The following is a 14,902-nucleotide window of genomic DNA, read 5'->3' as shown; positions in this document are numbered from 1 at the left end:
TAGCTGATTCACAGTACACACGTGTGCGTGCTGATAAGGGCAAATTGAGGACTCTTTCCTACAGGCAATTACGTCAGGTTGAAAGAGCAGCGGCAAAAAAGCCTTGTCATAGCAGCAGACAAGTTTTTGAAGCTGCTTGTGCCTCCAACGTCCCCCGAACAACAAGATGCAGGGTCCTTCAGAGGTTTGCAGCTGTGCATGCGCCATCCTGTCGACCTCCTCTATCCACTTCACACAAGCAGAAACGGCACCAGTGGGCCAAACATTACATGAAGACTGATTTCAAAACTGTTTTGTTCACGGATGAGTGCCGTGCAGCGCTCGATGGTCCAGATGGATGGAGTGGAGGATGGCTGGTTGATGGACACCCCACGCAAACACGGCTACAGCGCCAACAAGGAGGAGGTGGAGTAATGTTTTGGGCTGGAATCATGGGGAGAGAGATTGTCGGCCCCTTTAGGATCCCTGAAGGCGCTAAAGATGAACTCCATAATGTATGTGGATTTTCTCAAACAGCACTTCCTGCCATGGTTCAAGAAGAAGAACCGTGTATTTCACAGCAAGATCATTTTTCTGCATGATAATGCACCATCTCATGCTGCACATAAAACATCTGCATCTCTGGCTGATATGGGCATAAAAGGGGACAAACTTATGGTGTGACCCCCATGCTCCCCTGACCTCTACCCCATTCAGAACCTTTGGAGCATCATTAAAAGGAGTGTCTATGATGGCGGGAGGCAGTTCACATCTAAGCAACAGCTCTGGGAGGGTATTCTGTCCTCATGCAAAACAATTGAAGCAGAAACCATCCAAAACCTGACAAATTCAATGGACGAGAGAGTTCAGAAGCTCCTTTCGAACAAGGGGTCCTATGTGAAAATGTAACATCACCTAGAATAAAGTTTTGAGTTGAAAACTGTTTGATTTCAGTTTCTAACAACCTGCTAATGCTTATAATTTCAAAAATGACCATTTTTTTGGTCTTTATTAAAATGAAAAGGTTGATCGAAAAGTTTGGGGGATCTAAGAGTGTGGCAACCCAGTAGTCATGATTACTTCGAATTCTGACAATATGAGGGTCATGCTGCAGGTAGTGCAGCAAGAAGGCACTTATGTGCCTTACGCATCTCGGAGCCCCAAAATTATTTTCCGGGCTAGATGCAGCTAAAAATTATTTTTAATTTTAAATCTGGTGAAGCTTTAGTATAGATGGCCTAATAGGATCAGTGCTGCACACTGCTACAAAGCCCAAATTATTTTCCAGTCAAGATACAGATAAACATGATTAGTAATTTGAAAGCTTAAAACGGTTGGTAGGGTGATTTTAACCAATCATCAAGCTTTTACTCTCCCCAGGATGACACAGGGGTAGAAAAGTCGTTTCGGATCCATGATTTGTTCATCTTTATGAACGTGAGTCTGTCTACATTATCAGTGGAGAGCCGCGTGCGCTTATCTGTCAGCACACCACCAGCAGCGCTGAACACACGTTCAGACGGAACGCTGGCTGCGGGGCATGACAAGATCTCCAAGGCGTAAGTGGCTAGCTCCGGCCATTTATCCAGATTGGAAGCCCAAAAAGAGCAAGGGTCCAGTGACACAGTCGTGGCTTCAATGTTTACTTGGAGATACTCCTGTACCATCGTCTCTAGGCGTTGACTATGTGTCAGACTTCTTGTCTCCTGTGGCCTTGCAAAGGATGGGCTAAAAAAGTGGTGAAATGATTCCGCAAAATTGATGTTACCAGCAGATACTGTGGTTCTGTTATGGTTTGAGTGCTGAACACTTGACGGTCCCACGGTTGGCAAGTTGGAACTGTGAGATTCACTACGTGCACCACTGGTATTTTGTGGAAAAGCACATGTAAGATTCTGCAACAGTCTCTGCTGATACTCCTGCATGCGTGCATCCCTTTCTATGGCAGGAATAATTTCTGCAAATTTACTTTTGTACCGGGGATCTAACAGTGTGGCAACCCAGTAGTCAGGATTATTTCTAATTCTCACAATTCGAGGGTCATGTTGCAGGTAGTGCAGCAAGAAGGCACTCATGTGTGTTGCGCATCCAGGAGCACCAAGTCCCTGTTGTGTTGGTGGCGAGGTAACAATCATGCTTCCTTCCTCTGTCCTCTCCCCCCAACCTCGCACAACAGAAATGTGATCAAGGTCTCCCTCATCTGATGAGTCTTCCATCAGTTCGTCCTCCACTTCTTCCTGGGCTCCTGCACCTTCCTCACTAGTTTGGCTGCTACCATGCGCCCTGGTAACACCATCTCCCCCACCCTCACATGCCTGCCGCCTTGGTGCTGCCGACCGTCTGGACCTTGCAGATGTTAGCCCTTCCGCATACAACTCCTCCTCCTCTACTTCCTCCACCTCCTCTTGTGCCACCACCTGACTCCGAATTCTGTTTAACATGTGCTCCAGCATGTAAATCACCGGAATAGTCATGCTGATAATGGCATCGTCAGCACTAAACATCTTCGTCGCCATTTCAAAACTGTGCAGAAGGGTGCATAGGTCCCTGATCTGAGACCACTCCTCCAGCGTGATTTGCCCCACCTCTGAATCTCGTTGGCCCAGGCTATACGTCAGAACGTATTGCACCAGGGCTTGTCGGTGCTGCCACAGTCGCTGCAACATGTGCACAGTTGAATTCCACCGGGTAGTCACATCGCATTTTAGCCGGTGAAGTGGCAGGCCCAACGACTTCTGTAGAGATGTAAGTCGCTGAGCTGCGCGATGCGAACGGCGGAAGTGAGCACACAGCGACCATGACCTCTGCAGAAGGCCATCTAGTCTGGGATAGTGGGCTAAAAATTGCTGGACAACCAGGTTCAACACGTGAGCCATACAAGGCACGTGTGTGACATTGCCCCGGCGAAGGGCCGCACCCAGGTTTGCAGCATTGTTGCACACGGCCTTCCCTGGTTTCAGGTCCAGTGGAGACAACCATTCATGAAATTGGTTCTCCAGAGCTGACCACAACTCCTCAGCTGTGTGACTCACATTTCCCAGACATTTCAATGTAAAAACCGCCTGATGACGTTGAGCCCTACTGCCAGCATAGTAAGGAGGTGTGCAGGATCCCTTCTGCGCAGTTAGAAAGCTTGTGGCATGACCAGACAGGCTTTGGGTGCAGGTGGAAGACCGAGAGGAGGTTGAGGAGGCAGAAGCAGTGGAGGAACTTTGACATAAAGAGGATTGACGCACAACTCGTGGGGACGGCAATACTTGGACAGCAGCCCCTTGTCCTGCTGTCACCATAGTTACCCAGTGCCCAGTCAGCGACATGTAACGCCCCTGTCCATGCCTACTCGTCCAAGTGTCTGTGGTGAAATGCACCCTGTCACACACAGAGTTTCTCAAAGAAGCGGTGATGTTGTGTGCGACATGCTGGTGGAGCGCAGGCACACCTTTCTTTGAGAAGTAGTGCCGACTGGGCATCTGGTACTGGGGCACTGCGACGGACATAAGGTCTCGAAAATCCTCTGTGTCCACCAGGCGGAAAGGCAGCATTTCTGTAGCCAAGAGCTTGCAGATGGTGAAATTCAACCTCTTAGCTTTCTCATGGCTAGGAGGAAATGGTCTTTTACTTGTCCACATCTGAGGGACCGAGGGCTGGCTATTGTGCTTAGACGGGGTTGATAAGGGTGTCCCCGGCAAACTGCCGGTCTGTGAGGAAGATGCAGGCGGACATGTTAGGTTGCCTTGATCCAAAGGTGGTGCTATCGATGTCGGACAGCGCTCAACACCAGCTGGTGTTACCACCTCCAAAGAAAATGATGACCTGCCAATCACGCTGGCTGTTGCGGGTAAAGAGGTGGCAGGTCTGCGCCCCAAAACAGGTGTGACTGCTGTCTCCCCAGTCACAGAGGATGAAGAGGCCGCGGATGCACAAGATATGGCAGACGGTGATTGGCCCGGCCGGCTAGGCCACATTGTAGCACACTGAGCTTCCCACTGCAACTTATGCTTCATGTCCATGTGCCGGTTCATGCATGAAGTACTCAAACTATGTATTTTTTGGCCTCTACTTAGCTTTTGCTGACAAATGTTACAGATAACACGAGTTGGGTCATCTTTATCGATCTGAAAAAATGCCCAGGCTATGCAAGGCTTAGCACCCATGCGACCTGAAGAGCCACCACGACTTGTGGTGAGAGGCAGAGTTGTGTTTGAGGATGCAGTTGTTGACGTGCTTCCAGTACTACGTCTCTGTCCAGGAAGGCGCAACCTGACCTCGTCGTCACTAGCATCTTCCTCCACCTCCTCTGCTGACCTCATCTCTTGGCTGACTGTGGGTTGACAGTAAGTGGGATCTCCGACCTCATCATCATCACCCTGTGCGTTATCACACCCGTCGTCCTCAGAGCCAACCTGTTCCTGCCCTGACAAAAAACTAAAGTTGTCGCTCCAATCAGGTATTTGAGTCTTATCATCGTCTTCCTCATTGTCTCCACCAACAGGAGTTACAGTTTGGGAATGAGGGTCTACATTATGGTCAGAACCTTCTGCGTCTGGTCCTGGATCCGACTCATAAAGATTCTGGGCATCAGTGCAGATCATTTCCTCGTCTGGATTCACAGAAGCGCTGGAGTCGACCTCTGATTCCCAGGCTATAGTATGAGTAAACAGCTCTGCAGACTCAACCATCTGTTCTACCTCATACTCAGACGGGCAGCTGGAGATTTGGGAGCTGTGAGGAAGCAAGTGCGATTTGGGTGACACCTTTGAGGACTGGAGTATTTGTGATGTTGAAGTTGATGTGGAGGAGAGCCCACTTAAAGGAGCACTTGATATCCGTTGAAGCACCTGCTGTTTTTGTGCCTCATCTGGAATTTGTAGCGATTGGCGTGGCCGTAAGAAAGGGATCTTATCACATTGTCCGCTAAAAGAAGTAGACATTTTAGTTTGGCTGGAAGATGGTCTTTCTTCTGCAAATGTTACTGATGCTTTAACACCTACCCCACGGACACAACCTTTTTTCCCCTTCCCAACATGCCTATTCCCCTTTCCACCAGCAGCAGGCCTTTTTCCACTCATTTTGGTGGTTAACTAATTCACAACTCTGGAGTTGTTTGCACAAAAAAACAATGGATGGTAACCGAGCAGAGCTGAGTGGCCAAACTGTGGTATTAGGCCAAAACTATTGGCTGGGTTAGATGCAGAAAAAAATTATTTTGAATTTGCAACCTGATGGAGGTCAGTATAGATGGACTAATACAAATAGTCCCACACACTGCTAGAAGCCCAAATATTTTTTCAGAGGTACTGTAGATGCAGATAAAAAATATTTTTAATTTGCAACCTGATGGAGGTCAGTATAGATGGACTAATAGACCAAGTCCCACACACTGCTAGAAGCCCAAATATTTTTTCAGAGCTAGATGCAGAAAAAAATTATTTTTAATTTGCAACCTGCTGGAGGTCAGTATAGATGGACTAATAGACCAAGTCCCACACACATCTAGAAGCCCAAATATTTTTTCAGAGCTAGATGCAGAAAAAAATTATTTTTAATTTGCAACCTGATGGAGGTCAGTATAGATGGACTAATAGACCAAGTCCCACACACTGCTAGAAGCCCAAATATTTTTTCAGAGCTAGATGCAGAAAAAAATTATTTTTAATTTGCAACCTGATGGAGGTCAGTATAGATGGACTAATAGACCAAGTCCCACACACTGCTAGAAGCCCAAATATTTTTTCAGAGCTAGATGCAGAAAAAAATTATTTTTAATTTGCAACCTGATGGAGGTCAGTATAGATGGACTAATAGACCAAGTCCCACACACCGCTAGAAGCCCAACTATTTTTTCAGAGCTAGATGCAGAAAAAAATTATATTCAATTTGCAACCTGCTGGAGGTCAGTATAGAAGGACTAATAGAACAAGTCCCACACACTGCTAGAAGCCCAAATATTTTTTCAGAGCTAAATGAAGAAAAAAATTATTTTTAATTTGCAACCTGATGGAGGTCAGTATAGATGGACTAATAGACCAAGTCCCACACACTGCTAGAAGCCCAAATATTTTTTCAGAGCTAGATGCAGAAAAAAATTATATTCAGTTTGCAACCTGATGGAGGTCAGTATAGATGGACTAATAGAATGATGCTATGCCCAAAAGATTTTACTTCACTAGGTGCAGTAAAAAAATTGGTATTCTATACACAGGTGTTATATCTTGCAACACAGATAGGCTACTCCACTGACTAACACACTCTGCAATAGGCCAAAAAGGATTAGCTTTGCTAGATTCAGCCAAATGCTGTGAAAAAAACTTGCACAGCACTGGCACAGACCTGCCTGGCAAAAACTGATAGGAACTCATGTAACCTAGTCCTGAAAAGGACTCCAATTACAATTAGTCTTTACTCCCACAATCTATCTATTTAAGAGCACAGACCTCCCTGATAAAAGTCGTAGGAAATGCTGTAACCTAGTCCTTAAAAGGACTGCAATCACAACTATTCCCTACTCCCAAGCTATCTGTATATTTGTGCGAAAATTGGCTTGAAATTAACAAGGTATAGCGCACACAGCAACAGCGGTGCCGTCTAACATGCAGCTGCAGCAGTGAGAAAATGGTGGCGACGGGGAAAATGGCTTGGTCTTATAGGGCAAGGACATGTGACATACACTGCCAATGACACATGCCCTTGCTTGTGTGAAAAAAAGCACTTCGCTCCGTGTGTGCGCTGCTGATAGGCTGACAGATTGCACCTCCCCACTGCAAATGCGGGAAAGAGAAAAAAAAATGGAGATCTTCATTGTTCCTGCAGAGATCCATCCCCTGCCCCTCCCCCCACCCCGCTGTACACTCAAACTGCGTATTAACATTAATTTTCATCATTACTGAGAAAAAATCCAGTTATGATTTTGGTGCACGAACAGTTATCGAACATAACCTCGAACAGCCGAATTTTTCTCAAATTGTTCGTGTTCGCCGAACGGCTCGAACACCGCCCAAAACAGCTCGAATTTGAGATTGGCGAACAGTTCGAGTAGAACAACGCTCATCTCTAGTAGCAGCAGCAGACAGAACATGCACAGAACGTGCAATGAACCCTATTGTGCTTTATTCACTGGCACAAACCCTGCCTAACTCCTGCTATCACCAGTAATATACAGTATATATATATATATGTGTATATATATATATATATATATATATATATACCTGTTTCCGGGGAACACTGTGACGAGCATAGCGGCGCCCGTTCTTTTATATATATCTGATGACGCTGTGTGGCCAACCAATCACTGTAATGCCACAACAAACATGGCTACGGCATTACTCTCTAAAAAGCTCCAAACATGCAGGGAGGGGACCCGAGCTCCCGCCCAAGCATCCTGGAAATAATTGAAGAGCGCCGAGCATCTCGAGCAGTGAGATGCTCGGGCGGGTACCGAGCAGTGACGAGCATGCTCACTCATCACTAGTTTATATATAAAAAAAACCTTAAATCTCTTTGCCGCTCACTTGTCCTGCTTCCTCTTTCCTATGTACAGTGCCGAGTAGGCTTTTGATGTCACAATGTTACGCCGTGCGTCACTTAAAGCCTGGTAAGTTGCTTGGTCAATTCAGGTCATAACACCATGATGTTACAACAATTGCAGTAAAGTCGAGGCCTACTCGGCTCTGGATGTTGTAAAAAAAAAAGCTGGAAAGTGCGAAGAACCAGACTGTAGGCTGCACCGGCGGGACATTTGAGCAGCGATATGAGTATTATGTATTTTTTTTTTATAAAACCTTTTACCGTCCCTCTAAAATTCAGCAAAATATCAAACAGATAATTACTTCATTATTCTGAATGTAACAATTTTGAACACATTGAACAAATTTGCACATCTCTGGAAATTACTACTCAGCTTTTCAATGTAATTTTGACATTCTTTACATAAAGTATTAAATACCTGCCAAGGCTTAAACTTGAAAATGTCAGCACATGTCTGGTGAAGACCCTTAATTTGACAGTATGTCATGTCTTCTAAAGCTTTGGCAATAATCTGCACTGCTATATAAGATTTGTATGTGACTCGTAAATGGCCAATGTCATTGTATCGGTTAGTTACGCTCTTGAGGTCTTCTGCTCCTGTGCATTGCTTTACTGGAGAAGTCATAGAACTGGTATTGTTCTCCTTAACAAATTCACAATTAAAAGTTATTTCCCAGAGAAATTTTGCCCATTTTCCTCCCAAGGGCATTGAGGGATGAACTTTGTTAAGGAAATCTTGAAGTCCAGGAATTGTCCCGCTGTTGAGAGCTAGACCTATCATGCCCGTAACAAGCTTTGTGCTCATTCCTTGAAAGAGTGTTGAGGTTGCCAAGACTTCACTTGCAACAAATATCAATTGGGCAACATCCTGCTTTACCATCTCCATCAATATTGAGAATAAGTCTACGTCTTTACAGAAGACAACCACAACTCTGGCTGAAGATTGCTTCATTATATTGACGATGTGTGGAGCATTGCGATCCAAACGGCTTAGGATGATAGTTTCTGTGAAGGCAACACATGCTCCAGCTTTATCAATTTCTTTTCTGACAAGTTGAATTCCTTGTTGACCATAGTCATTTTCCACAGCCAGAAGCCCTATCCAAGTCCATCCAAAATGCAAAACCAACTGAGCAAGACCTTTGGACTGGAAAACATCACTAGGAACAGTTCTGAAGAAAGAGGGAAACTTTTTTCGATCACTAAGAAGAGGGCTTGTGGAAAAATGACTGATCTGTATAGAAAATAATGTTTAGAGATGAGAATACATGTCAACATTGTTCCACTGAAGGTGTTTATGTATGCCCTCCAGTGTTGTCATTATGCCACAACAATGTGCATCAAAAGAAGTATCACAGATGCCATCAGATAAGAGGTGGTTCTCATGACTCTCACACAGTGCCCAGAGATTACTGCTGTGGCCGATGGACTGGGTCATGGTCATGTGAAGAGGCATGCACCAACTCTAATGCCATCAAATTTACAACCATTTCTACTATCTTGTGGACTTCACACATTGGACAGTTGACGCAGATTTTGGCATGAATTACAAATCTCAGTGCACCTCTGTGGCAGAGTGTCAATCTTAGGTTACAATTAAAATGTGCAATATAAATTAATCAGACTCAAGTCAACATACCTTACCTTTTCCAGCCACCACAGTTTGAGGTTCTTTTTGTTTGGTGATGGGACTGGCTGAATTTTTCATACTATGTGTTATCTCCCCTATGCCTTGTATGACACTAACAAATGATTAGATTGTAGTTGATAGAAAGTTGAGGGCCCTAAGTTGTGCTACACAACATTAAGGATTTAGCTTGCATTATGCACTATTGGATGTAGATAAGGATTGTGCAGACAGAATTTTTTTTTCAGAAGGACTAAGGTGAAAAGTTCAGTAAAACTCTTCTTATAAGAGCCATCCATGAAACAACATAGGGACGGGCACTGCCATCTAAAGTATTGTCAAAGAATGGCTTGATGTGGAAATGAAGAGCTTTATTGGAACAAAAACAACACTTTTTGGTGCAGGTTTTGTACCATCATCACGTTCATCTTTTTTAGTTATGGTTCTGCCTCAAAAAACACATTTCGGTGCCAATTTTCCACCATCAGCGGCTACATCTTTTCTAGTGGAGGCAGAGTCGTAAAAAGAATCTGATGATGGTGCAAAATTTGGGCCAAAATATCATGCTTTTATTTCAATAATGTGTAGAGTGGAGGGTCACAACATAGAGAACAGCAGCCTACACCCGTGGGAAGGTGAATATGTCCCAAAAAACATCCACTCATAGAATTTTGCCCATCCTCTGCACAATTTTTAAAGGTTAGTACCGCTATTTACCACATTACTGCCTTTCTGGTTCAGATAATATTACACTAGGGAGCACCCATTATCTTTTGTTGGGTTTTTTCTTTTAGTTAAACACCTAATTGAATACTTTACACCCAATCTCTTTTACCTATAGTTTGATAGGAGATCCATGTAGAAATGTGATAATGTATATATGTTATAAGGTTGAAGCTGGTAAGGTCTTGGGTGGAATGTATATGTCACGGAGTTACGTTGCCTCGCTGATGTAGGACCCGGAAAAGCAGTCTCAAGCAAAGATTATGCTGAGAGGTTTTTTAATGGGCCCAGATTTGAATAATGGGTCCAGGCCTTGGAATGGCCAAGTAAAGGCAGCCCAGTTGCCTCTTTCAGGGTCTGTGTGTGCAAGGTGAAAAGACCTTGTGTGTGCTGCTCAGACCTGGCTAGAGTCTAAAGGCCCCGTCACACTTAGCGATGCTACAACGATCCCGACAATGATCCGACCTGTCAGGGATCATTGCTGCGTCGCTATGTGATCACTGATGAGCTGTCAAACAGGCAGACTCACCAGCGATCAGGGGAGCAGCGACATCGTGGAAAGAATCTTTCCACGATGTCCTGCTCCCGGTAACCAGCCTGCTGACGCAGGAGCAGACTGGTAACCATGATAAACAGCGGGTCACTAGGGGTACACGCGCACCTAGTAACCCGCTGTTTATCATGGTTACCACTCTGCTACGGTGATTGGGAGGTCACCGCTCACCGTAGCAGAGTGGTAACCATGATAAACAGCGGGTTACTATGTGCGCATGTGCCCCTAGTAACCCGCTGTTTATCATGGTTACCAGCCTGATCGCTGGTCCCGCTGGTCACACACAGCGATGTGGTCCAGGACGTTTTGCAGCGATCAGTGACCTCACAGCAGGGGCCTGATTGCTGCAAAGTGTCACACATAGCGACATCGCTGGTGAGGTCGCTGTTGTGTCACCAAAACCGTGACTCAGCAGCGATCTCTCTAGCAATCTTGCTATGTGAGACGGGGGCTTAAGAGAAGGACTTTAAACGGTTGAACCTGCTCTACTGGATGGACATTTCTTTGTTTGGTTCTACAATGGAAAAGGCTGTTTGATTTTTGTTTCATCTGGAAGTTTTATGATCTCCAATAAACTTCCTGTTTGTTCCAAGAGACTTGTGCCTGTGTGAACGCTACCAACGGACCAAAAGCGAGTTAAATCTTTACAATGTCTATTGGAAATTAATGACATTGCACTTTCTGATATAAAAAAATGTGCAAAATTATAAATGTAACAAAAAAAGTTATAATTTCTGAGCATTAAACCTAATGGGATCAAAGATCATCAAACAGTATTTTGTTTAAACCATAGATAGATAACTGCAGTAGAATATTCATTGATTGTTAATGTCCTTCTAGGGTACCACCGGTTTGCCAAAGAAGATGGTTCTCAGAGTCATTACATTTTGTTATCTTATTGCACACAGAGGCCATGAAATCAGCAAATATCAATATATTTTAGAAAAAAACACCCTAAATTATAATGCACTTTGGCAATGGATTCGCTCTACGTAACTGACCCTCTTCATCACTTCAGTGTCCAAGTCAACTAGAGGATCTTCTGATCATCTAGTTGGCCTGTCCAAGCCAAGTTTTAATTTCCAAATACAATTTTTAATCTCTATAAAATTTTTGATAGATTTCTTTCTTAAACCAAACTACTAACAATACTTTACCTGGGGGTATCTGAGAAGTCCCAGAATATGAGCCATGAAAACAGAATGTGTGGATGAAGAATGACTAATCACAGAGCTCAAGGGAATGTCCGCAAGACACCTATAGTTGGGGATGGCTTTGCTCTGTCCTGTTATCACTTGGAACATTTCTGCTAAACTGTGCTGGACAACAATACAAGAATCAAAGGCTTGAAAACCCAATGTAAGGTTTGGCAGAAGCTCATGGTTGTTGTTAATCTCTTCAATTGCAAATATTACCGATTGGAGCTGCTGGTAGTTCTCTAAACTAAACCTTAAGATGGAAAAAAATTCAACATATTCAGAAAGTGGGAAATCTTTGCAAATTTGAATGCATCATTAATTGCATCCTTGCCATTTATGAGGTTTAAAACTAGATGTCACCAAAAAGGAACATTATGGCTGGATGAGGATCGTCATCATTTATTTGCACCCTTGTGGCACAAAGAAAAAGAACAAAACATTTCATATTTTTTAATTTGCTGACTCTTTTCCAACCTATCAAGTTCAACCTTGGAGTGTGAATGGAAACACACACAAACAAGGGGAGACCATACAAACGCCACTCAAATGTTGACTATAGTGGGATTTGAACCCAAGGCTCCGGCGCTGTAAATTTACAGGGTTAACCACTGAGCCACCATGTTGCCCTGCATTAATATAGCTTTAGGCTGTGGCACAAAATAGATAATGGGGCCTCATTGACCATGTAAAATGAGCAAATATTCAATATCAATAGATATAGAAATGAATTTAGGTGCCAACAGTGCAAAAAACTGTTGGGGCTCTTTACATATCAGCTACTTTATTCATAAATTTAGTTAGACCAAATATGTAATTTTTGGACATCTCATGGTAATATCAACATGGTATCTTTGGTTTTTCATGGTTAAGCCATTCCTATTTTCACAATTCTTATTTCTTATTGGAATCTATAGTGTTGTTTTGTGTAACCATGGCTAAAAAGGTGGACAAATACTATAATTAAAGACTAAGACATAAATAATCTTGATGAGTATCACATAGGATCAGAACTGGCCACACATTCTGTTAGCATAGGGCTGGCCCATGTTCAAGAAAATCAGAATACAATAGTAAAGTACTGTTACAGACCAAGTAGCATTATAAATGGAACTCACAAAAAAAATGTCATCAATATATCGGCTACTTACCTGGTGCAGATGGTTTGCTGGGGTCTCAGAGTAAAGGTGTTTTGATGGTAAACATTGTCCAAATGAAGAGGTAATATTACTCCAATTGCTACATCTCCAACATGTCTTATCCCATCCAACTCTGTTTCTTCCAGACTGCATGGGGAGTCATTTGTGTATAAGGAAGGAATGCATTGAGAAAGGACAAGTACCAGGATAGATACATATATGCTGATCATTTCTCTTTTTTTAGCCAAAGAACCTTAGGAAATAAAATAGATTCTAATTAGAATTAGTATTTACTGCAGAAGTCCAATGTCCGGCCCAATAATTTATTGCTGTTGTATAAAGGTTCTGTATGTGATTTCTTATTGATAGGACATGTGGGAATATACAGTATATAAAACACTGGACCGTCCATACAACTAATCCTGTTACAAGTGTTTATGAGCGTAATAATTTATTAACGTCACACATGGTTTGGCCACCTTATATCAGGAGGATGATGCTGACTCTGTCCCTACTGGACCATGGTGGGAATTCAGCTTTAATAGACAACCACATTCTTGCCAAGACTAGAAAAAACACTGATCTCAACCACTTCAGCGCCATCTTCATACCGAATTGTAAAGAAAAAAAAATTATAAACTGACAAAGTTAAAATCAAATTTTAAAATTGTGTCCAAACTTGTTTTAGTGCTATAGTTAAAAATATTTTATCAGGTCGTACTATACATTTTTCTACAAAAATTTTACATCCTAGAAGTCAGAAGAATAAATGGAGCCAAATGGCTCCAAAACCACAATATACAAATAATATTTCCCTCAACTCAACATTAAATGAGGCCATCAATGAAAATTTGCAATTTCTAGCTCCCACACTCTTTGTATTTTCCTTGTTCTTGTGCAATAACATCTACAAGTCAATATTTTACGCACACAGCTGAAATCAACCCTCACTATAGGCTCAGTGTGAACATATTGTACAAATATATATATATATATATATATATATGATAAATCTTCTATAATTCTATGCATATCTAGTACTTACTCTGTATTCTTCAATCTCTTCTGTGATCACTGTAGAAGACTAACACCCCCTATATATAGAGAGAGTCATTAGCCATTGCATCATATGTGCAATATAAGGTGCTTGCTGTCTCGCTATCCACTATATAGTTAAATAAATAAATAAGGATCCTGGGAGAGCCATTGTCACATCAAAAATTGAAAGAAGAGAAAATTAAAATAATTACTGAACAGATGGGATTTTCCCAGTTGGAAATTTCAATTCATGACTCTTATGAAGTGTAATCGCTACATTGGTGAAAGTCATTGTCACTGCACTTGATGACAATTAAATAAAGTAGAAATTTACAACAGCCTTGTCACTCCAATTGGTCTTCTGCACTTCTTGAAGACATTCTGTACTGGTCAATGTGAAGGTGATTTAAGAGTTAGGTACGTAAGGAGGTAATGCTCCTCACTTATGTTAAATATAAGTCTTTCCTATAAGTTCATTGTTGTGCCCTTTAGTTGTAGCTATTCACCAGTTCCCTTTGTTTGCCTCATCCACCATACATGGTGAATTCACCAGATCATGCAATGTCAATGAGTCAATGGCTACCAGCAGGTAGGTCCCAGTTTCAGCTGTAAAAAAACAGCCCCAAAGCATAATGCTGCCTCCCACATGCTTCACTGTAGGTAAGGTGTTCTTTTGGCCAAGCATGGCATACGCTTTGCGCCAAACATACCTCATGGCCAAAAAGATCAACCTTGGGCTCATCAGACCATACCTTATTTTCCCACATTCTTTTGGCACAATTGATATAGATTTTGGCACAGCTGAGCTTGGATGCTTTTTTTTTGTAAAAAAAGGTTTCTGCCTTCCCACCCTACCCCACAGGCCAGACATATGAAGAATATGGGAGATAGTTGTCACATGGAGGCATTACACAACCAGTACTTGAAAGAAATTCCTGCAGCTCCTTTAATGTTTCTATTGGCTTCTTGGCTGCCTCCTGGACCAATTCCATTCTTGTTTTGTCATCAATTTTTGAGGAACATTCACTCTAGATAATGCCACTGTAGTGTCCATCGCATAGCTAATGCCTTGGAAATTTTTTGTAACCTTCTGTTGATTGATAACTTTCCACAATGAGAT

The 14,902-nt window shown here is 42.8% G+C and overlaps 1 protein-coding gene across 1 annotated transcript in view; it reads right to left on the bottom strand.

Annotated features, from left to right (window-relative positions):
• Positions 1-14,074, bottom strand: part of LOC141167418 (extracellular calcium-sensing receptor-like) — a 31,845-nt gene extending 17,771 nt beyond the window's left edge. The window contains exons 1-4 of the mRNA XM_073654823.1: positions 13,995-14,074; positions 12,757-12,891; positions 11,562-11,858; positions 7,925-8,735 (exon numbers count right to left, since the gene is read on the bottom strand). Coding sequence (XP_073510924.1) covers positions 7,925-8,735; positions 11,562-11,858; positions 12,757-12,891; positions 13,995-14,074 — 1,323 coding nt within the window. The remainder of the gene's footprint in view (positions 1-7,924; positions 8,736-11,561; positions 11,859-12,756; positions 12,892-13,994) is intronic.
• Positions 14,075-14,902: the final 828 nt, after the last annotated feature.

This window comes from Phyllobates terribilis, unplaced genomic scaffold (assembly GCF_046119375.1).
Source record: "Phyllobates terribilis strain yellow unplaced genomic scaffold, ASM4611937v1 Scaffold_11__3_contigs__length_659146591, whole genome shotgun sequence".
Taxonomy (NCBI): domain Eukaryota; kingdom Metazoa; phylum Chordata; class Amphibia; order Anura; family Dendrobatidae; genus Phyllobates; species Phyllobates terribilis.
Note: the sequence above shows the minus strand (reverse complement) of the source record. Positions and strands in the feature narration are given on the sequence as shown.